At 36.5% G+C, this 27,791-nt stretch overlaps 1 protein-coding gene across 1 annotated transcript in view; it reads left to right on the top strand.

Annotated features, from left to right (window-relative positions):
• FBXL17 (F-box and leucine rich repeat protein 17) overlaps positions 1-27,791 on the top strand; it is a 330,870-nt gene that overhangs the window by 91,268 nt on the left and 211,811 nt on the right. Inside the window, exons 5-6 of the mRNA XM_066988859.1 lie at positions 11,254-11,361; positions 24,183-24,313. Of these exons, the coding sequence (XP_066844960.1) occupies positions 11,254-11,361; positions 24,183-24,313 (239 nt within the window). The remainder of the gene's footprint in view (positions 1-11,253; positions 11,362-24,182; positions 24,314-27,791) is intronic.

Raw genomic sequence — 27,791 nt, 5'->3', positions numbered from 1 at the left:
CATCCTTTTTATAAGCGTTTTATCTTGCTTTGGCTTTACTGTCACTTTGTTTCACCAAGACATTTTTAGACATAGTGAAGAATCTGACAAACATGTATCCCTATAGCATACCAAACAAAAAGCATATAGTTAGTATTTTCTGTAGAAATGGTACGAAGAGGGTTGTAGTACATTCATACTACTTTGTTGCTTTATGAATGTGTAACAACTTTCATAAGCAAGAATCTGTCAGGAACAGTGATTGCTGAGTTGGTACTGCATCACAGCAGTGAGTGTTGCCAAAGTTTGTATTTAAGCTTCTTACCTGAAATTAAAAAAAAATATTAAGAGGGTAATGTATCTGTTTTGCCCATGACAATGATTTGACAACAGAGCTAGCTTCTGCTATGGTAAAGATCGTGGTGGTGCTTTTAATGAAAGGAACATGTATTTGTCCAATACTTGATGGATCAAAACAAAGTGGTTTATTTGGGTAGTTAGACTATCAAAAGATAAGTGTGAAAGCTTACCAGAGTACTGAACAAAACCAAACAGTTAATGTTTTTGTATGAAAAAGGAAAAAGTTATTGGAATAAAGCAAAAAGTAGACTAAGAGTGTTTCATAGTTCATAGGCATAAAGACCTTAGTAGTTTAAGAGTTGTCTGTGAACAAGGTCTTTCTTTCAGATCATAACGGTGCTCTGCTGGGTCTGTTTTAGAGGGGCAAAAGTATGAGTGCAAAGCATATGTTACCTGACTATGTGATGTGCAATAATCTTCCAGCCCCTTTAGAAACCTTGAAATTGTGATAGAATAAACTGATAAATGTGCCAGAGGACATTAATTTTAATGGCAATGTATAAAATCAAATTGCAGAGAGAGAAAATAAAAGTGAATTTCTTTACAAAAAGATTTTAAATGGGAATGGGTTCTCTTCTGTTAGAGTGAACAATAAAGGTGTTGAATAATCTGGTTTTGTGCTGTTCTTCTACTCATAAAACACAATAGAAAATATGCTAATATGGCTGTGGTGGGAGGAGGTAATGCAAAGTCATTTTCTGCCAAAGAATGGACAAATACTTGACTGATGCATTTCTTACACAAGGAAGAAAGGTGAAGTGGATAGACCAATAAACTGTGGAGCTATTTTGCAGTTGGAAATATTTTCTTCCTTTTGTGTTCAGAATTACACTAAGTGAATAAAATATATTTTTAGCATGTGAATGCATCTGCCTTTTGGATACAATATATGAATAGAAGAAGATGCTCAGGATATTATTTCAAATTCTTAGAAGTCATTTTGCATTCTTTTTTAAAAATACGCTGAGCAACTCTTAATTTCCTGTAAACTTTTGTGTATATACAGTATTTCTGATGTATAGTTTTCATTAGATCATTTGTAATACTGTGGCACCATTTGTCTGCAAATAAATATATATTTAATTTTCTTCTGAAATTGAAACGGTTGTCAGATTGTGTATAAATGCAGTTTGTTGAAAAAAGTATATATTTGTTCTGGAAGCAGTATTTTGCCAATCCAGAGTAAGCACATTTTGAAGATAAATTTCATCTTTTGGTATAAAGGCAATATTTTATAAGCTGAAGAATTGCTTTAACAATTTTATTTTAGCTCTGCAATAAATGAATTAGATTGTGTTGATAGCCATGTGCAATATAAGGGTCTTCAAACTGTACTTGATTAACTTGTGAGTTAATTGATGTGGAATCAGAGATAATTTATATTGAGAATTGAGATTTGTTTTCTAACCCAGCTATTTAAACCAGTTTGAAAATAGCAGTTGTCTATAGCTATTTATTATTTCAAACTTAATATGTTCCAAGTGTGTTGTTTTGCCTAGTATTAATTAAATCAGGAGATAAAATAGATCAAAACAGGGAGAGGAACTCATCTGTTTCAATGGCTGTCATCAGTAAGGAGAAGAGAATAGTACTAACGTGGTGGTAGCTTTGTGCCACAAAACTGGAAACAGTACTTTGTATTGCCCTTGACTAAGGTTATTAGACTTATGTATCTAAAAACTAAGTTAGATGAATTAGCATAAGCCTATAAAAATTCTTCCTATTATCAAGATAAAATAGGAACACTATTCTTTATAGCCAGTTGTTCAAACCTCTTTAAAATGTGGAAAAAGCATTAAATCCAAATACATTAAATCCAAATACATTCTAAAAAGATACCTGATAAAATTTTAAGCTAATTATTCAACTAAGTATGTGGTCTTTTTTGTGTTTTGTTGTTGTTGTTGGTTTTGATACTTACAGTATTTTGAAGCAGTTAGTAGAATGTAGTTGATGAGGCCAGCTGGTGAATGTTAACAAAGAAACAAAAAGTGAAAGTACTCTTTTCAACTCTTTATGCTAGTTCTTATACTTTTGCCTATCTTTCCTCTTGCATGATGTAGAAACTCCTGAGCTAAGATATAAGGATGAAAGAAAGGACAGCAACACAATCCTTTTCCCTCTCCTCCTCCTCTCAGAATTGAGGGTGGGGTAACAATTGCGCAGTGTTGCATAGAGCCTTATCCAGAGAGTGTCTGATGTGGTCTGAGGTAGGCAAGAGTGTACAGGGTTGAAAGCCCAGGCAGATCTCCAATTCTGATCTCAGAATGAGACAGCCCTAGGGTCAGTGCTTCATGGATACCAGGCAGAAGGCACACAGGAGTTCTACAGACCCAGTATTCTGCTATGCTGCTTCAGGTAGCTAAGGCCTCCTGTGAATTCATGCTTCAATTACTGTATTAATCTTGTGTACTATAAAGTGTTGCTCTGATGGAATAGCTCATATTGTAAGGTTCACCTGAATAAGTAGGAGTTTCCAGGCTTTGTTTCTGTATCTCATGTTTACATTTCAGCTTTAATGGTGAAAGCTGTTTCAAGAAACATCCCTTTCAGTTAATAATTAAGCAATTTTTATTGCTGTTAGTAAGGAGCAGTTTTCTATTTAATGAAACACTGTACATTTGTATTAAGTTTTCATAATGGAAAGGAAAACAACATTATAAGCCTGGGTTATGAAATTTTTGAAAATATAACCTAAACATTACAAATTAACAATTATTAAAAAACTATTTTTTCAGTTCATTTGTTTTCTTTATAGATAAAAGAATAGAAATGTTTAAATTTCTTTATTTAGCATGTTCATAGAAGTTGGTAATGCTTCTTAAATTTCCCATTACAACTGCAACTTAGAGCTGAAAGTTGTGGAATCTCTTTTTTAATAAAGAAAATGGTTAAATTTACCCACACTGAACATGAATGTATTATATGTCCGACAGGAGTTAGTTAAGATGAGCCATGCCTTGCTGCTGTTCACTAATGAAATTTGGATGTCCTGAAAACTTTACTAGGATGACAGATTAACTGTGCCTTATTTTTGTCAGTGTTCTGTAATGGTACTAAAGGATCAAGAAGTAAATGTATCCTTGCCAATAATATTTACTTCTTCAGAGCCTTTATGACAAATACCATTTAAATCACAGCATCACAGAATGGTTGAGGTTGGAAGAGACCTCTGGAGGTCATCTGGTTCAACCCCTCTGCTGAAGAAGGGACACCCAGGGCCTCTTGTCCAGGTGGCTTTGGATTATCTCCAAGGAAGGCAACTCCACAATCTCTCTGGGCAACGTGTACATGTTCAGAGGGAATCTTGAACCTCTTGAGTTTCAGTTTGTGCCCCTTGCTCTGTCACTGAGCACCACTGAAAAGAGCCTGGCTCTGTCCTCTTTGCACCCTCCCTTCAGGTATCTGTAGACATCGATGAGATCCCCCTCTTCTCGAGGCTGAACAGTCCCAGCTCTCTCAGCCTTTCCTCATAGAAAAGGTGCTCAAGTACCTTAATCATTTTTGTGGCCCTTCATTGGACTCTCTCCATTATGTACCATGTCTCTCTTGTACTAGGGACCCCAGAACGGGAACCAGTACTCCAGGTTTGGCCTCTCCAGTGCTGAGTAGAGGGGAAGGATCACCTCCTTTGACCTGCTGGCAGTACTTTTTCCTGGTGCAGCCCAGGATACCGTTGGCCTTTTCCAGATGGCTTTTGAAGATCTCTAAGGAGGGAGACTCCTACCTCTCTGGGCAACCTATTCCAGTGCTCTGTCGTCCCTACAGTAATGAAGGGCTTCCTGATGTTCAGACAGAACTTCCTGTGTTGATAAGTACCCCCCCGAGCCTTCTCTTCTCCAAGCTGAACAGTCACACCTCTCAGCCTCTCCTCATAGGAGTGATGCTCCAATACATTGACCATCTTGGCAGCCCTCAGTTTGACTCTCTCCAGTGTGCATAGATCTCTCTTGGACTGGGGAATCCAGAACCAGACACAGCACTCCAGATGCAACCTCACCAATGGCTGAGTAGAGGGGAATCAATGCTCTTTACCTTCTGGTGACTCTTTGCCTAACGCAGCCCATTAGCCATCTTTGTGGCAAGGGAACAACATTGCTGAATCATGTTCAGCTTATTGCCTACTAGGACTCACAGGTCTTTATCTGCAGTGCTGCTTTCCAGCTGGGTGGCTTCTAGCATGTCCTGGTGCCTGGGTCTGTTCTTCCCCAGGTAAAAGGCTCTACACTTCTTCCTTGTTGCACTTCACGAGATTCTTGTCAGCCCACCTCTCCAGCTTGTTAATGTCCCTCTGGATGGCTGCATGGCCCTCTGGTGAGTCAGCAACTCCCCCCTGTTTCATGTCATCTGGAAATTTACTGAAGGTGTGCCCTACACCGTTGTCCATGTTAATGAAGTTAAACAAGACTGGATCCAGTATTGACCGCTGGGGTACTCCACTCATTGGGCTCCAACGAGACTTTGCACTGCTGACCACTACCCTCTGGGTCCAGCTGTTCTGTCAGTTTTCAGTCCACCTCACTTTGGCTCATCCACCCCATACTTCAACAGCTTCTCTGTGAGGGGACAGTGTAAAGGCCTTACTAGAGTCCAAGAAGACAACCTCCCCCCTCATCCAACAGGCTGGTGATTTCATTACAGAATCTTAACAGGTTGGTTAGGTGTGACTTTCCCTTGGTGAATCCATGCAGACTAATCCTGATGATTTTCTTCTCCTTCCTGTGCTTCTCTGTAATCTTGGAAATGGCTTCCAGGATGAGCTTTTTCATCACCTTTCCAAGGATCGAGGTGAGGCTGACAGTAGTTCTCTGGGACCTCCTTGCCCTTCTTGAAGATAGGAGTGATAGCTGCCTTGCTCCAGTCTTCTGGCATTTCTCCAACATGCCACAATCAAGTAAAGGTTATACAGTGTCATGACAATCACATCTGACAGCTCCCTTGGTACTCATGGGTGCATCCTGTCTGGATCCATGGACTTGCGAATGTCCAGTTTGCTTAAGTATTGCTTAAGTACATGATCCTCATACGCTAAACGTACATCTTCCTTGCTCCATCCTTTCAGCCTGGCCTCTGGGAGCTGGGATTCCTAGAGGCCAGTCTTGCTGGAGTCCTAGGATTCTGTTTGTGGATACTCTAAGTCTATCAGTGGATACTTTAAGTATTACAGTCTACTGTAGAAATGAATTTTAAAATGAAATTGAATTTATGTTTGAATTCAAAAGTGTTTGAATTCAGAATTTTGCTAGTAATTATTTACTCATGGTCTATGAAGGTATCTTCTATCTATAGATACATCTATCTATGTACATATATATGCTTCAGTTATAGCATAAGTTTCCTGGTTTCTAACTTAAAGTGTAATATCATGATCTGTTTGACCCTCTATTAAAAAGTCATTTTAAAATGTTGGTCAAAAAAAAGACAACAGCATCTGTGTGGCAAAGATGCATTTATTTGTGTGTACTATCGTGTTGCTTTATGCTGCTTTTGTGTGTGTATTTTTATGTGAGTAATTAAGCTTACCTGAAAGCTCATGTGGACAATGGACATTGTTTAAGTATGGGATATAAAACAGGTTTGGAGTGCCTGGCCGCATGCTTCATGCTGGGAGATTTCTGAGTGGGTTATATGTGTGCCTTTAAGTCTGTAGTATAGCAAGAAACTCTGTACTATAGAAAGAAACTCTGTAGTATAGAAGAAAAGCAACAAAGTTTTAGGACTGATTTAGCAGATGTGCTTTTAGTAAGCCTCTCTCTTTCCGAACTTATCAAATATAAAGCTGAATTCAAGTGAGTCCTTTCTGACCCTTCCTTTCTTCCCATGCACAGTTAAGTGTGGTTAAGCTGGTGTCTGTTGAAGACAGGTAAAGATTCACGGAGTGGGGCATTGGGAGTAAATGTGTTTCATCTACCATTAGTGCTGACTTGTGCAATGCACGCTTGGATGTTACATTCATGGCAGACCAACTATACTTACAAGAGAGCATATTTTACTCTACTAGAGTTTATCTTGGTGTCTTTGTACTGAACATATATACATATATACTGCAAACTTTTATTTATGTATTTTATGTGAAAAATTCACATTTAGGTGTACTTGCAGCACCCCGTTTGAATGAGAGAACATGGTGTCCATTCTGGGTCAGTTAGTGCTTTTATTCCTCTCTCTTTTTCATTTCAATTATTCTGTATCAGCTTCTCTAGGTTTTTATTAATTGCTGGGCATTTTAGTTGGAATTTAAGTAGCTTGTCTTGTTGTACCTCGAACTTCATTTTTGAATTATCATCCTTGCTTCAGAACTGTTTTGTTTTGCTGCTTCAGTTATGGAATGTAAAATAAACTAATACTTATAGAATTTAATGCACAATTGCCAAAATATTGAATTTATATAAAACAATACAGAACTGGAATTCATATATAATAAGCTGTAATACATAAAAAGAAAATGATTAAACCATATCTCACTTATCATAGATCTTTTTAACAGGAGCAAAATCTGTGTCATTAGTTCCAGTCCAGTGTATTTCCCATTCACAATGCTTTATTGCATAACTTATAAATCTCTCCTCATCATCCTATATTACTTTTTCAAACCAAGACTAACATGAAGCAAGACAGGGTGAATGAAAGTCAATGAAGGTCGACTAGACAATCAGATTATTAAAGATTCTTAGAAGAACACTACTGTGATCTATAAAAGAATTAGTTGTGAATTTCTGTATTCTCACTGATAAGGTGCACTTCTGTAGACTGCAGTATAATTTCTTTAATAATGTGTTTTCAGATCATACTAGTTTAATCTGTTTAAACAGTACGTCTGAATGTCAGTTCAGTACTCTGAAATACTTGGTAGGTTGCAGAAGCCATATTTCACTTACTTGTCCTCTCTCCAGGGTGGTAAAGAGGAAAATGTAGTATACAGTTACATATTGCATTGTCAACAGAGTTAAGATTGCATAATCATTGCATATATGTTATTGGTAATTTTCTGTGCATTTTTTTTCCATCTGTCACTGATCATTCATTTTGCAGAATAGGTCAACTCTTGGGAGGTTAAAACACATCTGTACAGTGGAAGTGGTTACCATTCCTGGGTACTGGGTACTGGGTCCTGGGAAGAGGGTACCATTCCTTCTACTGTTTACAGTAGAAACAGTGAACTGGTCTGCATGTTTGAATTTAAAACTCAAGTATGTATATCAGTGCTAGACACAGCAGATGATAAAACAGAAAACAACCTAACTAAGCAGAAGAACGCTGTTTTCAATCATAAAAACTTATTTTAGCTTTAAATTTATCTTTGTTATTTCTATTTCAGATCTGTCTGGAACTTAGCTACTTTTTTCTCCCTTGTAGAATTCGGTCTAATGAAAGATAATAATTCTACCTACAAAGCTTGTTTTATTATGTTTTTGGAACTGTATATAAATAATGACAGATTGGATTCAGTCATCAAGTACTCCAACTGAACAGTAGGTCAGCATGCTTGACTACAGTGCTACATGCTTGTTTATATATAAAGTCTGAACTATTGCATGTTCTTAGTCACCTGCAAAAATACAGACATAGTACAATTAGTTTTTTTAGCCCCTTTGTCAGATAATTAGTTCAAGAAAGTTATCATTAGATGTTTCTATACTTGGTATGAGTACAGCATGAAGAATGGCATGATGAATCAGGGGAGGGTCAGGCTGGGTGTCAGGAAAAGGTTTTTCACCCAGAGAGTGGTCAGGCACTGGGACAGGCTCCCCAGGGCAGTTGTCACAGCACCGAGCTGCCAGAGTTCAAGAAGCGTTTGAACAGTGCTCTCAGACACAAGGTCTGATTTTTGTGTGGACCTGTATGAAGCCAGGAGTTGGACTCAGAGATCCTTATGGATCCCTTCCAGCTTGGGATGTTCTTCGATACTGTGATTCTCTGATACTATTTCATATTCATTTTATGAGAAGATGTTGTTCTTGTGAAACTGTGAGTTTGTATGTGTATATATATATACATATGTATTATATATATATATATATATACACAGAAATAAGTATGTTTATTTTTCCTCCCAATTAATACTGTCACAGAAAAGTGCAGTTATGTGTGAAGAGTAGCTAACCAAACAGAATATTTACTGATCTTCATTACAGGCTGGCTGGCTGGGAATCTTATTAAAATACAAATTACTATAAATGACTCTGGGTCTGAAAAAGAGGGATGGTAGATACTGGTATAGTAAAGAATGCTGACTGTGAGATTACAGTGCTGACTGGGAAATTTTTACAATGTTTCCCAACAGATCTTGAAGTCACCTCCAACAGGTGGTGGGTTTTTAAGAGCTGACAGGAAAGGATGGGATCTGTTATTGAAATGAGCCTGAAGACCTCAACAGTTTCAATGCACTGCTATTTTATTTATAAGTAAAGATTTAAGAACAGAAATTTCCATTTGCAATAGCAAAATGTCTGACAAAAGTTGTGACTTCAACCACAGGAAATGTAAAGCATATTCAGATAACATCACAATACATTTGACAGGTTGCAAATAATTTTTGTAAACTGGGAAGATCGTGAGGCTTATGAGGTAATGAATAGGGAGGTTATAATCTTTTTCTGACCAGATAGATGCCGGATATCCAACAAGCACTGGAAATGTTGACTGCTAGTCTCTATGCTATTTAATACTCATAATCTGCTGTCACTAATTTTTACCAAAACTATTTTTTCATAAATGTTGTTTTGGATGCTGAAAATTCCACACTACACACAGAAGATAGTTTAAGATGCAGTAATTCTATTATTTGCAATCAAAACTTCACTTCTAAAATTTTCGTGCACCCAAATATATCAGCTATATGAAAGAAATTACTTATATTTTAAAGGTTTAACTTTGTTATAAATTTGTTATGGTAGGCATTTATGCTATTGATTGTTCATTAATTCATTTCCTTGCTAGCTAGGGCAAACCTGTCTGAAACAGAGAATCATACTTTTTGTAAAGAGAGGAGGATAATATTGTAAGAGGGTCCTTCTCCTAGCATGTTAATGGAAGTAGAGGGTTTAGTTTATCTTTAGAAAAGCTAAAGTGCTAGAGAGAATGTATTGAATTTCTGTTTCTCTGTGCCTAATTTAAAACTTTCCTGAGTTGTCAGAAGACTTTTTTTTTTTTTTTAAACTACTCTGGTTCTTGTTGAATGATAAATAAGGCAAATCTGTCAGTGTTTGATCTCTGGTACTATTTGTCAAAGGTTTTTAGTAGTTAAAATCTGCAAAATTCCCAAATAGTTGGTGTGACAGTCCTCAGATGAGAGGAATATGCAGAGGTGAAGTTGTAAGATGTCGTCAGATCAAAATCAAAGATGAAATTTCTTACTACATTGTTTTTAGAGTGATATCAGTAGACATTAGACATGGGTTTATGCAGAAAATACATGGCCACTGCCCAGTTTACAGTTGATTCTATGTAACTGGCCCTTTTTCCCTTCCTTTTGGCCTATTTTCAGCTTTATCGGTTTCTAAATACCCACCCCTCCAAAGACTTGCCTTATATTTATAGTTGGAAGATGTGCAACTACAAAAAAAATTTTAGTCATTAAGAAATCATTCCTCTGAGAAACTGCATTGGACCTATATAAACCACATCCAATAACCCCAGATCGGTGCAGTTTAAATGTGGTGTTGTACCTATAATATTGTTGGTGGTCTCCTTTATCTCTGGGCTATCTTTTCAAAATTTGTCTTGCCAGAGTCTCACCAAGGTCACCATAAGCTGCCAGCATGCTGTTAAGTGACAAACTAGTCAGGCAAGTTGGAACTGTGGATAAAGGTGATACATAGCACAGCAGGAATATTGTTCCTATGTATGTATTCACCTGAGGCTCAGTGGTGGACTAGATATTTCAAAATTTGTTTTGCTTCTGTGATAACAAGACAATGTTCTTGCACACCCAGAATGCCCTCAGGTATTCAGGACTTATGATTCCAGATACAGTGAGACAGACAGTGAGACATTCCTGTGCAGTTTGGCTGGAAAGTACATGTTTTATCACAAAATCAGAATAGAATTTGCATTTCTGTCGTTTGCACTGGGAATATATACTCCTCAGAAAAGAAAAAACAAAAAAAAACTTGTTGAAAGAAAGATATGCAGATGTCTTAAGTGTATCCAGATCAATTTTACATTCTTCACAAAGTTCACAAAATGTTGTTCTTTTGAGTCTACATATAAAACATTACATTTGTTCAATAGTTAGTGTTTCATAGTTATCAAATCTTATTAGACACAATTGCAAAAAAAATAATAGTTGTTGAAATACATATAAATCTCGTTAACAAACTAGGTAACATCTCCATTCAACTGATAACCAACACAGAATGATATATTACCATGAGATGCCAGTCTGATGTGGAACACAAATGCAGTATTATCTTTTTAGTTAATAATTATTAACAGCTTCCTTTTAGTAAAAATGCCTAGAAAAAGGTTATAAACTTAGGATATGAATTCACATTCTATGCCGAGTCAATGATGCATAGAATGCACAGCATGATTCTGCAGGGTGGCAAAACCAGATTTGTTAGTATTTCAATGTTTGTGTATAATTTATGTGAATAGTGGATAGAATGGTCTCTTGGGTTATCTGCATATTAAGAATATCTGAATTTCAGTTGCCATCATTCTTTCTTCTTCTATTTGTCCTCCTCCTCCAAGAATATGATCCCCCTTTCCCATGATCCCTCTCTGTACACATCTGTGTGTGCATATCTGATGTTTTCTTTACAACTCTTAAAATAAATAATAGTAGTGATAACAGTAATTATCTGTTATCACAGAAACAATTAACGAGCATCTTGCCAGAGTTACAGGGAAAATACAAGAACATGCTCATATCACCTATTCAACTGCTACCTGTCTATCTTTTTTTTGTAGGTGACAGATCAGTCAGTGAAAGCATTTGCTGAACATTGTCCTGAGCTGCAGTATGTTGGTTTTATGGGCTGCTCTGTTACATCTAAAGGAGTCATTCACCTCACCAATGTAAGTATCATAGCAACTTTTAACTTGTCATTAGTGTTTCAGACTGTGGCCAAACAATAGGTGTGACAGCCAAGGTAAGTTTATACATGTGACAAATGACACTGTCACAGAAAGAAACATTACAAGATAAATGAACTTTGCATTATTTGAACAGATGTTTAGACTTCCCCGTGTTAAACTGGAGAAACACAAATTCTAAGGATGACACTTTTTCTTAGGTTTAATAATACTATACAGTCAAATGACGTTAAAATACCTAGTTACGTTAGACTTTATTGCAAAGTGTTGTGGTGTAGCCCTGGCAGGCAGCCAAGTGCCACACAGCTGCTTGCTCACTCTCCCCAGCTGTGATGGGGGAGAGGATCAAAAAGGTGAAAGTGCAAGAACCCATGGGCTGAAATAAAGACAGTTCACAAGGTAAAGCAAAAGTTGTGTGCACAAGCAAAGCAGAACAAGGAATCCATTTGCTGCTTCTCATCAGCAGGCAGCTGTTCAGCCACTCCCAGGAAAGCAGGGCTCATCATGCAGAACGGTTTCTTTGGAAGACAAACACCATCGCTCTGAACGTCCCCTTTTCCTCCTTCTTTCCCAGCTTTTATTGCTGAGCATGACAGAGGAGGGGATGGGACATCCCTCTGGCCAACTTGGGCCCGCTGTCCTGGCTGTGTCCCCTCCCAGCCTCCCAGCTGGTGAGGCAGCACCAGAAACTGAAATGCCCTTGGCTCTCTGCAAGCACTGCTCTGCAACAACTAAATCATCAGTGTGTTATCAGCATTATTTTCATCAAACGTACAGAACACTGTGTTGTGTGAGCCTCTACAAAGAAAATTAATTCTATTTCAGCCAAAACCATGACACAAATACAACAAAAAATCTGTAATTGGAAGTTCAAAATTCCTAATGCGAAAGATTTAGATATGCCCCTTATTGCAACAGTATGCACATACATTTTGTATATATATATATCCATATCTCTATTATAACTTTATATATAGCATGACAATTGCATTTTATTTCCTTTTATTCTACATAAGAGGAGTGATGTGTGGGAGAACTTCCGTGTATGAACCTGTGGAAATTAACAGAAGTGCTCAGTAAAGTTAATTATGTGGATGAGGTGAACAAACAGCATATTAGTTAAAATTCACATCTAAAAGTAAATTGAGAGATCATGCAAATGCCAGGGAGAACAGAGGAAAATGCATCTGGCATAGATAAATTAGTATTGAAAGCTAGGACTATATATTAGTATTAAAAAATAAAAGTAAAAAAGGGAAAATGGAACTGGTAAAGGTGACTGTAGAAATAGGAACTGAATATGACTGAGATCCATTGAATTGAGTTAACTTGACCTGCCTAGAATAAAATAGAATAGAACAGAACAGGATAGTTCAGACCTTCAAAAATCATTGAGTCAAACTGTCTAACCACTTCGGGGCTAACCAAAAGTTAAAGCACGTCAATGAGGCCATTGTCCAAACACTTCTTGAACACTGACAGATGTGGGGCATCAACCACCTGCCCTAGTGTTTGACTACCCTCGGGGTAAAGAAATTTTTCTTGTTGTCCAATCTGAACCATTCCTGGTGCAGCTTTGTGCCACTCCCATGAGTCCTGTCAGTGTGGAGCAGAGGCCTGCACCTCCCTCTCCGCTTCCCCTCCTCAGGAAGTTGGAGAGAGCCACGAAGTTGCCTCTCAGCCTCCTTTTCTCCAAACCCAGGTTTCCTCAGCCTCACCTCACAGGATGCACCTGCCAGCCCTTTTACCAGCTTTGGTGCCCTCCTCTGGACAGATCCATGTACCTAATGTCCCTTCTATATTGTGGAGCCCAGAGCTGCATGCAATATTCAAGGTGAGGCCAGACCAACACTAAATGTAATGGGAGCATCACCACTTTTGACTGGCTGGTGATGCTGTGTTTAATGCACCCCACAATGTGGTTTGCCCTCATGGCTGCCAGGGGACGATGCTGACCCTGCTGAGCCCGCTGTTACCTGCACCCCCAAGCCCCTTTCTGCTGAGCTGCTCTCCAGCCGCTCATCTCCCAGTCTGTGCCTGTGTCTGGCATTGCTCCGTCCTAGGTGCAGAACCCAGCATTTACTTCTGTTGAACTTCATGCCGTTGCTTTAACCCAGTGAGGGTTATAGAGATCTTCATGTAGTAAGTGTAGAGCATATTAAATGAAAATGGAATGTGGCTGAAGAAATTACAGTTTTTTGTTGTTACTCTTTTGTTGTATTGAATCATTTAGCATATCTGTAAAATATTTTCATCAGTTTAGGACAGCTCAGTATCTAAAGACACAGAAGAACTGAAAACATTTCAGAAAACATGCAAAAAAAAATAAAGCAGAAAATTTAATTTGCATGGTAAACTTATAGCACCTCAAAGGATATAGTTTGGAAGGTCTTCTCAGCCTGGAAAAGAGAAGGCTCAGGGGCGACCTTATCGCTCTCTACAAGTACCTTAAAGGACGCTGTAGCAAGGTGGGGGTTGGTCTATTCTCCCACGTGCCTGATGACAGGATGAGGGGAAATGGGCTAAAGTTGCGCCAAGGGAGGTTTAGGTTGGATACTCGGAAGAACTTCTTTACTGAAGGAGTTGTTAGGCATTGGAATGGGCTGTCCAGGGAAGTGGTAGAGTCACCATCCCTGGAGGTCTTTAAAAGACGTTTAGATGTTGAGCTTAGTGATATGGTTTAGTGGAGTACTTGTTAGTGTTAGGTCAGAGGTTGGACTCGGTGATCTTGGAAGTCTCTTCCAACCTAGATGATTCTGTGATTCTGTGATTCTGTCTTTATTGAATATTGAAATAATGTGTAAAAGGCACATATATCTATGGGAGAGAGAAATAATACAATTGTTTTCATGTCCTAAATAATTCACTGTAGGTTTTATTTATATACACAACATAAATGCAGGAGGTAGATAATTTCCAAGTCTGACGTAGATTCTGTAAACCAAGATTTTCTTGGATATTCCTACATACCTCACTTTTCTGGTGCATTCTTTGGATACTGCATTGTTCTGACCTAGAGTTACCGAGTATTTAATGGATCGTTGTTATGTCTTGTTCTTCAATGATGTGACTTCATAATCCCATTTATTTGGTTGAAGTTAAGAAAAGTCAAGATCTTGATTTTTCTTCTTAATATTTATGATTTTCATTATGGTTTAACAATAATTATTAGAAATCCTGACGTACACAGTCCTTCAGAAAATCTCTAGCAGGCAGTTTTATCACAAACTTGGAAAAAGTCAGATGGAATGAGTAGTTGGTACATGTGCTTTTGGTTGGGGCATGAAACTTTGGGATTCCTGTTTCCTTCTCTCAGATCTTATATATACAAACTTTCTGTAGACTCTTATTACTAAGGCAGTGATTTCTTCTCCTTAAATTCTCAGAAATGACTGTGGAGTTCGTGTTTGTCTCCTCAACTGGGGAATTCTTTTTTCACTTGTAGCATTCCTGTGAATGTGCTAATTATTTCACATGTATGTTGTATCAAGTACTTTTTCCTTTATTTGTCTTGCTTTTCAAGATTCTGTAGTATGCTGTCCAAAGGCTTTTTTTTTTTAATGTATCTTAGAATTTTTTAGGTTGATCAAATAATGTCCGAGTAAATTGTAATAGCACTAGAAACAAACAGTATTTTCAAGTGGAACATTGTTGGCGAAAAGCGTGTCATTGCTTACTGCAAGATTTTATTGGATTTAAAGCAGTGATTCTGAAATGCCTAATGTTTTTGAGTAAATGTATTTTGCAGGTTAAAGGAGTTTTTGCTGTCTTGCTCCTAGCGTGTAATATAACTAGAATTTTTCCTGGGTTGAAAATCAAAGCATGTTCAAGGAGGAGCTTGAATATCTCTTATTATTTCTTCTACTTCAGTTTTCATGGGGAATATGTCATGCCTTCTCTGGTATGATGTCTTCCGTAAGGTTTGCTAAATATTTATTTTACATACAAGTGACTTTCTGTGCACAGTAGCAATGTGTGGGTTTTTCTGGTTGGGGGGGTCAATAAGTTTGCTGCTACTTTAAGCTGACATCTTTAGTATGGATACCTGCAATAGCAAAATTACTATAGAAATTCCAGCTTCTTAATTCTGAAGCTATTGAGAAGTGATATCTGGTTCCTATCTTGCTACAGTGACTTCAGTAGTTGTTTCCATGCTCCCCTGACAGGTGTGTTACTTCCCTCATAGTACAGCAAGCAGTTTTAACTAAAACACTGAATTGAACTGAAGTATCTGGCACAGGCACATGTTCTGTTTCTGCAATTCTTATTTGTAGGAAATAACCTCCATCAGGGAGTGATAACAAATATTTGTGGAGCAATAACTAAATCTTAAACTGCTGCATATGTCTTTTCCAGAATTCACCTGTTAATGACATCAGGTTTTTTGTTTCAAACATCATGCATTTCTTATGGCCATTTTTGTGTTCGGTTCATAACTGCTTAGTAATAATACCAATCCTGTGTTCTAAGAGGATGTGGAATCTGCTCTTAGCTCTCCATGGCCTGTGTGTCCTGCGAGGCTGTGCAGAGCAAGTACCCTTCTGTCCTTCTGCTTCCTGCGTGCAAAGTGGAGATAACAGCACTGGCCTGTGTTGTAAAAGGGCTTTGAGGCTGGCAGATGTATAAAAATGGAGAGGTTTATTATTACTGCATTTTCCCTCTGGTAATGTTAGCTCCTCTTTAAAAATACTGGCACTTGAAAATTCTGCATTACAGTGCTGCTGAATCACAGGGCTTTTATAATAGCTAGTTGTGTGGTATGGTAGCGAAAGTGTTCTATGATTTAGAAAAGAAGAAACATTCAGTGTTTATTTTCATTATTTTTGGTCCTGAACATTGCGATATTAAAAAAATAATAAATGCTTTTTGAACAAAAATGTGTTATCACTCTAGTGCTCCTTTTCTTTGAAGTTTGTACAATCCACAAAAAACACACTTAAAATAAATGATGATTATTGGGCAGGTGGAGAAATACGGTGTGTGTGTATGCAATTCAGACTGTTGGACTCCCAGTTGAAAACAGTTTTTTTTTTTTCTGATGACCTGGAATGTTTTATTGTTTTGTAGTTTTAATGTGTGAAAGTGTAACAAAACAGCTGAAAATTAGCCCAATGTTTCTCAACTTTGTTGAGAAATAATGAGATGTAATTTTATTTCCAAGCCATTTCCATGGCTTCCTGCCGTAATGTATATGCTGGAGTAATTGCTTTGTGGCAGTATACTTATATCTACACTTCTACACCATGGACTTCTGAAGGATTATGTTTGGATAAAACTTATTATAGACATCTTCATCTACATACATGTGAATCCTAATTAGACAACTTATTTTTCTAATCACCAATACATGAAGTCTCTTTAGCTAAGTAACCTTTTGGGGGGGATTAAAGTTACCTGCATTCCTTCTTTATCTCGTAACTGTTACCTGAGGGTCATGACCAACTGCACCAAGTCATACCCATTGCTGAGTTGGTGGCCTGTATGAAGACGATCAAGGTTCAGATTTATAGAGCAAATATTTAGGAGTTATTCAGTGCAGACATTATCCACTTGACAGATTTATAATGATAATGTAGACTGATGGCTAGACTGATTTTGCAAATCTTTTTTAAACTGAAGTATTGTATGGTCCCTTACTTCAGTTACTGATTTATTTTTCCATGAAGTACACTGCCTTTTTATGGTAATATTTCAGCATGCCTTCTAATCTTAAAATCATCTTGCCTCCTAAACAAGAACACGACAGTTGTTTTTTGTTGTTGTTTTGTTTGTTTGTTTGTTTTTTGTTTTGTACGTTGGCTAGGTCTGGAGATAAGTTGTTTTTTTAAAAACAACTTTTACTTACATAGCAAACTATATTTCATAAGATGACTTATCATTTACTTGAATCTGTTTGCATTTAATAAGATAGTCTTTTAAATGTTAGTCTTCCCATCATAGGAAAAAGTTTTTAACGATTTCTGAATATAGTGATTCTGGGAGATTCTTTGTTGGAGCTGGCTTTATACATTAAATGTCGTGGTGCTATAGACTGTGTAAGAAAACCTTTTCACCACCTGTAGAACTAAACCTGACCATTTTGTTGAGCAAAATTGTATTGGCTGTGTCCCTCCTAAGAGATTCTTTTCACCATTTTTAAGAATTTGATACTTGCACCTGACTGCAGTATTGCAATTAGGTAGAAACGCCATTGCAGAGAAGGCTGATTGCATGACTGAAAGGGTTCCAGTGCTCTGTGGTATGTGAAAGTTTCCAAATCAAAAGTTGTTCGCTAGAAGTACATGGGAGCAAAAAACATAGAGTAAATTATGATTCAATGATAATGAAATTTAACAGCAATTATTGTTTCCAGTTTATAAATTATAACTCTTGTATCTCAGGTGATATATAAGCAGTTTAAATGTGCATGCAAGTAGCACTTTTTGGCTGTTTTACAATGGGCCTTACCTATAGAAAGGAGAGTGGTATATATATATTGTGTAGCATAACTTGTAACAGTATGCACGAAAAAGTTTAAAAAAAAACACAACACAAATTATTAGTCAGCTTCAAAGGTGTAGCAACTTGAATACAAATGTCTTTTATTTTCCTCTTGTTGTGCTACATGACAAAATCAAGGAATATAATGGATAAATATCTTTCGTTAATTAATGTATAATGTAAATTCCATATTTTTCCTTAGGCTTATAATTTTTTTTTTTTTTTACAAATACATACAATCTTCAAAACAAAGTTCTTTTTTTGTCTTAAGTGATAAAATTAAATCGTTGTTCTTCTAACACAGTTTTTGAACATTTATTTCGTATTTAAGCACTTCTTATTTAAGCTCAATGTTCTGCAATGTTTAACTTTAAGAAATGAAATTAAGTGTTTTGAACGTGCAGAACATTATATCAGTCTATGGGAATATAGTCTCTTCTGTAACTCTTCAATCATTTTCCAATTTTTTTAAACCATGTATGATTAATATTTCACAAACATAGTATATCACAAAAATATGTATCAGTTACTTCAGTTTACTCTTAACTCAAAATTAATGTATGTGCCTTTTTAAAAAATAGTTTATAGATTCTATTGTCATAATAGTAAAAAGAATGTGATTTACATTCTTTTTCTGGTTGCTATTTTCTTTTGTTTGTAATCATACATTTCCTTTGCAGGGCTTAAATCAGAGAGCACTTTATTCCCCGAAGGCATATATACACAGAGAGAGTCAAGAAAATTAAGCTTAATTAGCAAAAGATGTGAATTTAAAGTTCATTAAGTCCTTATAAGCACTTTCCTTCAGAAATAATTCGGCTTTAGATTGATTTTATGTGAATTGTTTTACTTTTAAGGAAGCATATATGCACAGGAATTGGGAGGAGTGTGTGGGGGAGGGGGATTTACAATCTCATTATATTTGCAGTTCCTTACAGCTAAATACTCACAACAGTTGATAACACTCTGTGAAAAACTACCTGTGATCCAAATGGTAACTGTAATTTTTACCATCCAGAGCGTATGAACTTGATCCTAAACTTTTCTGGTCTCAAATCAGGCATTCTCTCTCACCCCCTAATAGTTTTCAAATGCTTTAGGTTCTTGATTCTACATATTTTAATTCTAGTAATCAAGACGTAGGTATTATGAACAAGCATTCTAGCACAGAAATATGACAATCTCTGAATCTTTAAGTATATCGACTTCCATAAAATTTCAATTAATCCAACCAAGAAAAATGTTGTAGAAAAATGCCTTTATAATTTGAGATGTGACCCATAAGCAGTATTGTATTTCTTAAAAGCAGTAGGTTTTTTTGTTTGTTTGTTTTAAGAATGTCTTTTTAAAACAACTGAAGCTCTGTTTTTGAAATTTCCTTTGCCCAAAACCATTTTGTGATATAAGTTGTTCTTTTGCATTTGTCATTCACAGTGCAATAATTTCCTTTCTATAAATTTTCACGGGCAATCTCCTCATAAAACCTTTACATACTGGGCTGTCAATTCTTTGTCAATTAGTGCAACTGAGAGGAGGAAGCCAACATCCTGTTCCCTCCTAATCACATTTGTCTAACTAGACTCCTTCTGAAATTTAAATGCTATTGTGCTACCTTATACAATTTTAGCACACAATTTTTCCTGAGTCAATATTCAGTAATTTCAGTATGGCTTTGTATGTGTGTAGCAAACAAAGTTTGTATAACTCTTCCTCTTTTCTCTTAACTCTTTCACTTCATTTTTTCATTTCACATTTTTAAGGCTTCTGTCTGCTATTTGTGTTGTCTGTTTTATTGTCACAATGAATATTAATTTTCAGGCAAAACATTTTGTCAGCTTGAGTTGAGCTTAAATTTTCCTCATGCTGAGCATTCTTCGTAGAGGTATAGAATTAAGAGGTGGAGAAGAGTGTGAATATTTGTAAATAATGGCCCTAAAATTGCATGATAAAATGGTACTGCTGCATGATTGAGAGGAAAAAAAAAGGGGGATGGGGGAAGCCTTTGTTCATCCTGGTGCCCTAACACTGACTATTCAATTAACAGAATATCTTTCTCCATGGAAAAATGCTGAGTAAAAGTATGCTATATTAATCTCAAGATTTATGCATGCAAGATTCCAATGTCCCTGCCGTCCAAATGTCTGCTTCAGAGAGGTTTATTTATTTTTTTTAATTTTTTTTTAATATCAAACTAGTTTTAGATGTGAGGGTTAGAGGTATTATATAAAGCTTATGTAATTGTTCTTGCTAATTGTTTATAATGCTGTAAAGAATTCGGCACTATAGCATTGATCCCTTACAAATAGTTTTTCAGATAAAATATAATATAGGGTATTTGGCATTAAAGTACCCTCACCCACACCTTTGTTTGTTTGTTGTTTTTTTTTTTGTTGTTGTTTAAACAAAGGTCAGTTGAATATATACAACAATACAACAATGGCAATTGGATATTGGTACCTGTGATTTAAGTAGGTCCAGGAGTATTCTCTTCACCTGTCATGATCAGTGCCAAATCATTTCAGCAGGGCCAATGCTTAAGGGAGTATGTGTCCTGTTCTGCACCCCTTGAAAACCATTCACTCATCTGAAATGGCAATAGTGAGGTTGTCAAATTATACCTGAAGACTTTGTATTCACCTGAAACAGTCTCTTTGAACTACTAAGATAGCAGTTTACTGCTGAAAACCTTAGCAAGATCTGCTAAGATTTACTGGATTGAGTATATTGTGCCTAATAAAAAGAAGAATTAACCTACCAAGTAGGTCAAGTGTGACGTAGATTTTTTAAATGAATGAATGTGATGGTAAAATAGGCAAGTGATGGTTGAGTTACTATATAATGAATATAATGGTAGACCATCATTAGCATGAAAGTAATAAACAATGAGGGAATGATCATTCTCCTGTGACAGTGAAGGCTAAAATCTACTTGTGAAACCCTTAACAATTGGGTCACTGACTAGTACTTGGATTTCAATGTAGTTTTTGAGTCTACCCATGCAGTGCAAGAGTCTTTTTTTTTTTTCCTGGGAAATCATGAATTCTTTCTGTTGCACTCATCATTGCCTCAACTGGGTAAGAATTATGTTGTCTTGAAAGAAAGCATATTTTAGTTAAGAATGCTGTTTTTCTCAAAGGTAAGATTCTAAACTTTTCTCTGAGGACTCCTGGTAAATATTTTTTAATGCCATAAAGCATATGCATTGTTGAATTGTCTGTTACATTTATTTCCTATGCTGAGAAATCTGTTGCCCCATGTAAATTATTACATAGTTACTTTGGTGGACCAGTGTTTATCAGATTTGACTTTGATTCCCATTTCCATAACAAACTGTAAATGTGATAATAATCAATGTATTTGTGCCATGTTTCCCCATTTTATAAATAGGGGATAAGGCATTAAATCATCTAAAAGCAAGATAAACATAGATAATATGGAAATTAATAACATGGGAACATATTGAACATTTAATCACTGTAGGAATCTTATAAATCAGAATTTAGCAAAGTTGTCTTGCTGCAAAGATATACACATAACATTATTCTTTAGAACTCTTGGCTTTCTTGGAATTGGGATAGTTGGTCCTAATATATTTTGTGCAAAAACACATTGGGAAAGCAGAAACAGGCTGTTCCAATACATTGATATTTATAGATCCTGCATCTTAAGTGGAGAAATCTTCTACATATTGCTGCTGATACAGAAATTGCAGTTGTAATGATTTTTCAGAGTTTGTCCACACAGTTTATTTGCAAAACAGTAGTAATAGAATGATTTCTGCATTTTAGGAAGCACATTTTAGAAAGGAATCATTAATACACATTATTAGAACTTCACATAGGGCTTCAGTGTGTCATAGGCATTGACCATGTTATTGACAACATGGTACAAAGGCTGAATTACCTAATATGAATATCTGTGGGAAGGTGAGGAAAATTCAAGTTGCTCTAAACTTTCCCTTCTTCTTGTAACATATAGAAAAATGAGAGTTGGTTGTGAGCTTCTTTTGGGGTGCATAGAAGATTGAGAGCACCCTCGGGTAAGTTTGCAGATGACACCAAGCTGGGAGGAAGTTGATCTGCCAGAGGGTAGGAAGGCCCTGCAGAGGGACCTGGACAGGTTAGGAAAGAGGCCAATGGGATGAGGTTCAGTGGGGCTAAGTGACGAGTCCTGCACTTTGGCCACAACAACCACATGCAGTGCTACAGGCTTGGGGCAGAGTCACTGGAAAGCTGTGCAGAAGAGAAGGATCTGAAGATGTTGGTTGACCTGAACATGAGCCGGCAGCGTGCCCAGGTGGCCAAGAAAGCCAGTGGCATTCTGGCTTGTATCAGGAATAGTGTAGCCAGCAGGACCAGGGAGGTGATCGTCCCCCTGTACTCTGCTCTGGTGAGGCCGCTCCTTGAGTACTGTGTTCAGTTCTGGGCCCCTCAGTACAAGAAGGACATCGAGGCCCTGGAGCATGTCCAGAGAGGGGCTACAAAGCTGGTGAAGGGCCTGGAACACAAGTCCTGTGAGGAGTGGCTGAGGGAACTGGGGTTGTTTAGTCTGGAGAAGAGGAGGCTCAGGGGAGACCTTATTGCTCTATACCTCTACCCGAAAGGAAGCTGTGGGGAGCTGGGGGTGTCTCTTCTGGCAGATAACTAGAGATAGGACTACAGTGCATAGCCTCAAGTTGTGCCAAGGGAGGCTTAGGTTGTAAATGAGGAGACATTTCTTCTCAGAAATGGTAGTTAGACATTGGAACGGGTTGCCTAGGGAGGTGGTGGAGTCACCATTCCTGGGGATGTTTACAGAAAGGTTGAATGTAGTACTTAGGGACGTGGTTTAGTGGGTAATATCGGTGGTTAGGGTTGGACCAGATGATTTTGGAGGCCTTTTCCAGCCTTAATAATTCTATAATTCTACGGTTCTAAGATAAGTCTTCCAAGCTTCCTGTTAGAGCAGTACGTATGAAATGCAGAGCCCGCAAGATCTGTTCGTTCTACCAACGCTGTATCAGCCATTTGCTTCTCTCCTTATCAGCAAATAAGAAATAGAAGTGCAGTGGGATTACAACAACAAACTCGTTGCTACATTTTAGTAATAGGAATATTCTCTTATTTCCTCAAGAAATACCCCTCAATTATCTCTCAGAGGTCAGGTTGCATAACTTCATGGATGTTCGGCAGAATTATTGGAAGCAATATGTGTTTTTTCTTCAACTTTTAGATTGAAGAATGTTAAAATGTTCTGGAACAAAACACCAGAACACCAGTTTCTGTGGAAGACTACCTACGTTCAGTCATCTTTTTTTTTTTTTTTTTACTTTTTTTTTTTTTTTTTTTTTTACTTTTTCCTTAAATACGTTGATTTAAAAATTAACTGCTGAAGTGGACCGGTTACATGATGTCAGTTGTACGCCTTTATTTAATCAACTCCTTAGTGACTTAAATCACTGAATAGGATTATTTTCTCTCTCTTACAGGGAAGGTAAATTTAATTAAGTGTCAGTGTTACCTAATGCAATTATTTTTTTCCAGAGTATAACAGAGATTATTTCAGAGAGCTTAAAAAGCAAACACCACTTGGAGGTTATTATGATTAAACTGATCCATTGTTTGAGGATGCTGGAGAAATCATTATAAATTTCCTTCTATGAATCCATAGCTCATAAAAGTAGTAAGAGGGTTTTGTTTGCTTTTGAAGGAGATTATAATGATTAACAATAGTAACAAGTCAGGTTAATCAGCACATAAATCTTAAATCATCCTGTTCTGCAACTCCAAATTTTGTTACTTGGAATATCAAAGTTATTATTGATGGCTGCACAGGTAAGACTACAGTATAAATGCTGTATTTTCCTGTGAGCTTGTGATATTTATGCTGTTTGAAAGCCTTAGACTCTTAAGTCTTTAATCACATGCATTTGAGTATAAGAGCACAAATGTGCAGTCTTGTCTTTCTTCTCTGACCTTTTTTTCTTATAATTAAATGAGTTGGTATGCCACCTTGGCATCTTACACTCTGTATAGTTAAAAGGAGGAAGGACTAGGCCTCTATTGTGTATGGGTTGGACCATGCATGAGAGATTTTTGGTGTCATGGAGTGACTGAGAGCCTGCCTGAATTCCAAATTTGGGTATAGATTTCAGGTGGCTTAAATTGGATTATATTAATATCTCTGATGTCGTTCCTTTTTTTTGTGGGAAATATATTAGTTTCATCTTTCCTGACTAGCTTGCACATATTATAAATGATTCCAAAAGGTTAAAAAGTTTTTATAACAGTCATGTATGCAAATAAGTTTCAGATTATTTCTTTCTATCATATTTGTCTCAATAGCTAAGAAATCTCTCCAGCTTGGATCTACGTCATATCACAGAACTGGATAATGAAACCGTGATGGAAATAGTAAAGAGATGCAAAAACCTTAATTCCCTCAATCTGTGTCTGAACTGGATCATTAATGACAGGTAACTTCATTATAGCATCTGAAACCAGTATAAAGCAAAATCAACCAGTTGTATTAGTTGACAATAATTCCTCATGGCTTGGGGGTTGGAGGACGTCAATAAAATCAAACAACTTTTTTGAGTTGTTCTTGTTTGGTGTAGATAGATCTAAACATATTTTAGAGTGCACTTGTATATTTAGAGAAGTTTACTTAAAATTGTGTGGCAGCACTTGGTTGTTTGTTGTAGATTACATGAGAATGTGGTCTTCAGCGTATGTTATTGGAATGTACAATTGTTATGAATCCTTCTGCGTGTGGGCAGCATTTAAACAGATTTAAATACATCTGAACAGTGAAGCATTTTTAAGGAAATGTCTTTGTAGGGAAAAATAAACAGCTTGAGGGTTAAGTAGTTGAATTCATGTTTGTTTAAAAAGCATAAAGTCCTTCATCTTTTGGCAAATAAAGCTGAATGAGACTGAAAGAATAACTTGGATATTAACATAAGCTTTTACTTTTGACCAGTATACACTGCCTTAAGGTGAACAGGAAAGAATTATTTGAATGACTTTTTCTTCCAGACTTTTTTTAACATGCTCTCTTTCAATTCTTTAAGAATGTACTAAAGTGTAAATAAGCTTAGACTTTAATGAAAATAGAATGTTCTAAAAATATTAATATAGAAATGTGTTGAACATGAAGTACCATTGAATATTTACTACAGCTCCTTTTAGTTTCTAAGACAGTTGTGGTTTTTTTTTGTTGTTGTTTTTTGTTTGGGGGGGGAGATAGGTCAGACCCTTACCTCACTTTAAAGCACTTAATTGCCTTAGCTCTTTCTGTCTATATGGCCTTATTTGCAGAAAAAGGCTACTGTATTGGAAAATTTTAGAATAATTCAGAAAAAATACTAGGCTGAAAAATGTAAATTTAAAAGACAGTTGCTTTTAAGGTTTTAATTAGTTATAAATAGTATACCTTTCTGCATGAACATTTTGACTAGGAGAATCTGATAAATATCATCCAAACTGATGCTTTTCAAGCTGTTCTTGAGATGAGTATTGAACCAGAGTAAGAAATGTGTCTTTTACCTATATGCATATAACTCTAAAACTTCATATCAAATATAATTAGAATTAAGAAGCTTAACAAGAAAAGGAAATTATTTCCACCAGTGCAGAAAAATCTGCTGTTGTAAACTTCTAGATCATTGACTTTTATCTCAGAAGTTCTTTCAGTTTTGCTTATTTCTGATCATATCTGTCAATACTTTTTCAAGATGTGGCTGGTAACTAAAACTTGGCAAAAAATGTAAATTTAGTGATTTAAATTAACTTCTAGCTGAAAGTGAACAGAGAGAATTTAGAAATAATGAATGCCTTCATTAAATATTATGCAGTCATTTTGCAATTCAAGTATTTTTCCCATTTTAAAAGTAAGATGAAGCTCCAAATACTAGTTTTAACTATATGAAGTCCCTTGCTCCCCACAAGCGATTAATTAAAAGATGCTGAAAACTATATAAAAGGAATGTAATATAACCACTGGGCTACATTTAATCAATGTAGACACCACTTCAACAGAGTATTATGAGCATACTTACTTTGAGGATATGAGTGATCATTCAGAAATTCACAGGACTATTCAGATGCTTACAAGATAAAAATCTAAGTTAGTTTAAACTTAATTAGTTTCTTTATGATTTAAGGCAAGGTGAATTTCATATTTTTGTTTTTCATTTAATGGCAGGCCATGGCCCCCTACTCAGAGGGGATGTCAAAGGAGATTCTGCATCTTGATTCCTTTGAGTAAACCTTTTGTTCTTCATTGTATCCAACACATATGAGATAATACCAATCTAAGATTTACCTGATTCATGGAATTGAAAAGAGAATAGAATTAGTTTTCTATTTTTTCACTCGCACATTATCAAGCCTGCTCATTTATGAGACCCAAGTAAATAGGTCTCGTATTTTTTACAAACTTAGTAAGACACGTTGGTTCTCTCTAGCCTGACAGAGTGTTGTTGTTTTTATTACTATTGTTATTATTGTTTTGTTGTTGTTGTTGTTTATTTTTCTTCCAAGCCATGTTCCTTTGTGCAGAATTCTGACTGAAAGAAAACCAGAAAGTTCTCAAAAATACCTGTGTAGCTTAAAGCTGTATCTATGAATTCTCTCTTAAAGGTAGCAGAATACTGGTAGATTTTACAATAGAAGTAAATCACTGATTTTAAAACTGTATTTTAGATTTTTTTATTGTTTTCAGAAATCCATAAAAATTCTGCTACTTCTGTCAAATATGAGCAAACCCAAACTTGAAAGTTCTTTTATTATGCAAAAGACCTGTCCTCAGGTCTTTGTATTGGAAAGGAGTAGGAGTGAGATCTCTGTACATGATGATTCCTCTGAGGCTTGACTTTAAATAAACTTCACAATTTGAAGTTATCTTAATGGCTACTTTATATGTACTATCAATTCAATTGAAATCTGGAAATAAAGGCCACAGGGTATTGTGGTATAACACACTGGCAAAGTTTTGGGGGGTATGCGATTTTCTCATGGTTTCAGAAATATCTGATTTGTATTGTATTCATAAGTGATAAGTGATCATAGAACAAACATCGGTTAATCTTTTGTGGGGGTGTGTGAATTTTTTCACTGTGGACTTCAAGCTGCAATTCACTTCAACTACTATATTACTTAATTCCCCTGGAAACAGACAAAAAACATCTATGCAGTAACTGAATTCTTTAGAGTCTTTCTGCTTGCTTAAGTCATCATTCTTACTAGAACACGTCTGTAGTAATATTTGTACTGAAGATGCTTATCAGCACATATTGTATCTATATTTTTTCTAGTAAACCTCATGGTACAGAGGACATTGCAGATTTTTTTTTCTTCATAATAAGATAAGGAACTTTATCCAGAGACTTCTTGGTGCTGTAGTACTGCCAGTCATCCAGGATGAGGTTCTGCCTGCATAGCAATATTAATTACAGATTTTGCAGTCGCAGGACAGCAATTTCCAAACCATTCAGAAACTTTGGTCCTTCCTCTGTAGGTGCTACCAAATGTTATTACAATAATGTCTCGATAGAGATGCATTTTCTCATGTAACTTATCACACTCTTAGTACAGGTTACTTGTTAGCAGGTGGGGAGATCTGTGGAGCATCTGTAGGTTATTGAGAGTAGTGGTTACGACTTGGAGGTGGATAAACAGTATCTGCAGCAAGTTGTCGGTGACCTTGCAGTGACATTATTTACTGCTATTGGACTTCTGATTAATGATGTTGAGGAAAGTGAGTATTATGTGCACTCCCCTGAGTTTTGAGTACAGATGGGAGTCCTGGATTTGCTCTTCTAATACCAATTCTGTGAAAACTGACATCCTCTTGTGTTGCTTCCATGAAATATTGCTTTAGATAAAACAGAGTAAATGGCATAATGGTACAGTCTCCCAGTACTGGTTAAGACTTGTTGGTGAGGTTTCTGT

This window comes from Anser cygnoides, chromosome Z (genome assembly GCF_040182565.1).
Source record: "Anser cygnoides isolate HZ-2024a breed goose chromosome Z, Taihu_goose_T2T_genome, whole genome shotgun sequence".
NCBI classification, from domain to species: Eukaryota; Metazoa; Chordata; class Aves; order Anseriformes; family Anatidae; genus Anser; species Anser cygnoides.
This window is presented reverse-complemented; position numbering and strand designations above follow the sequence as displayed.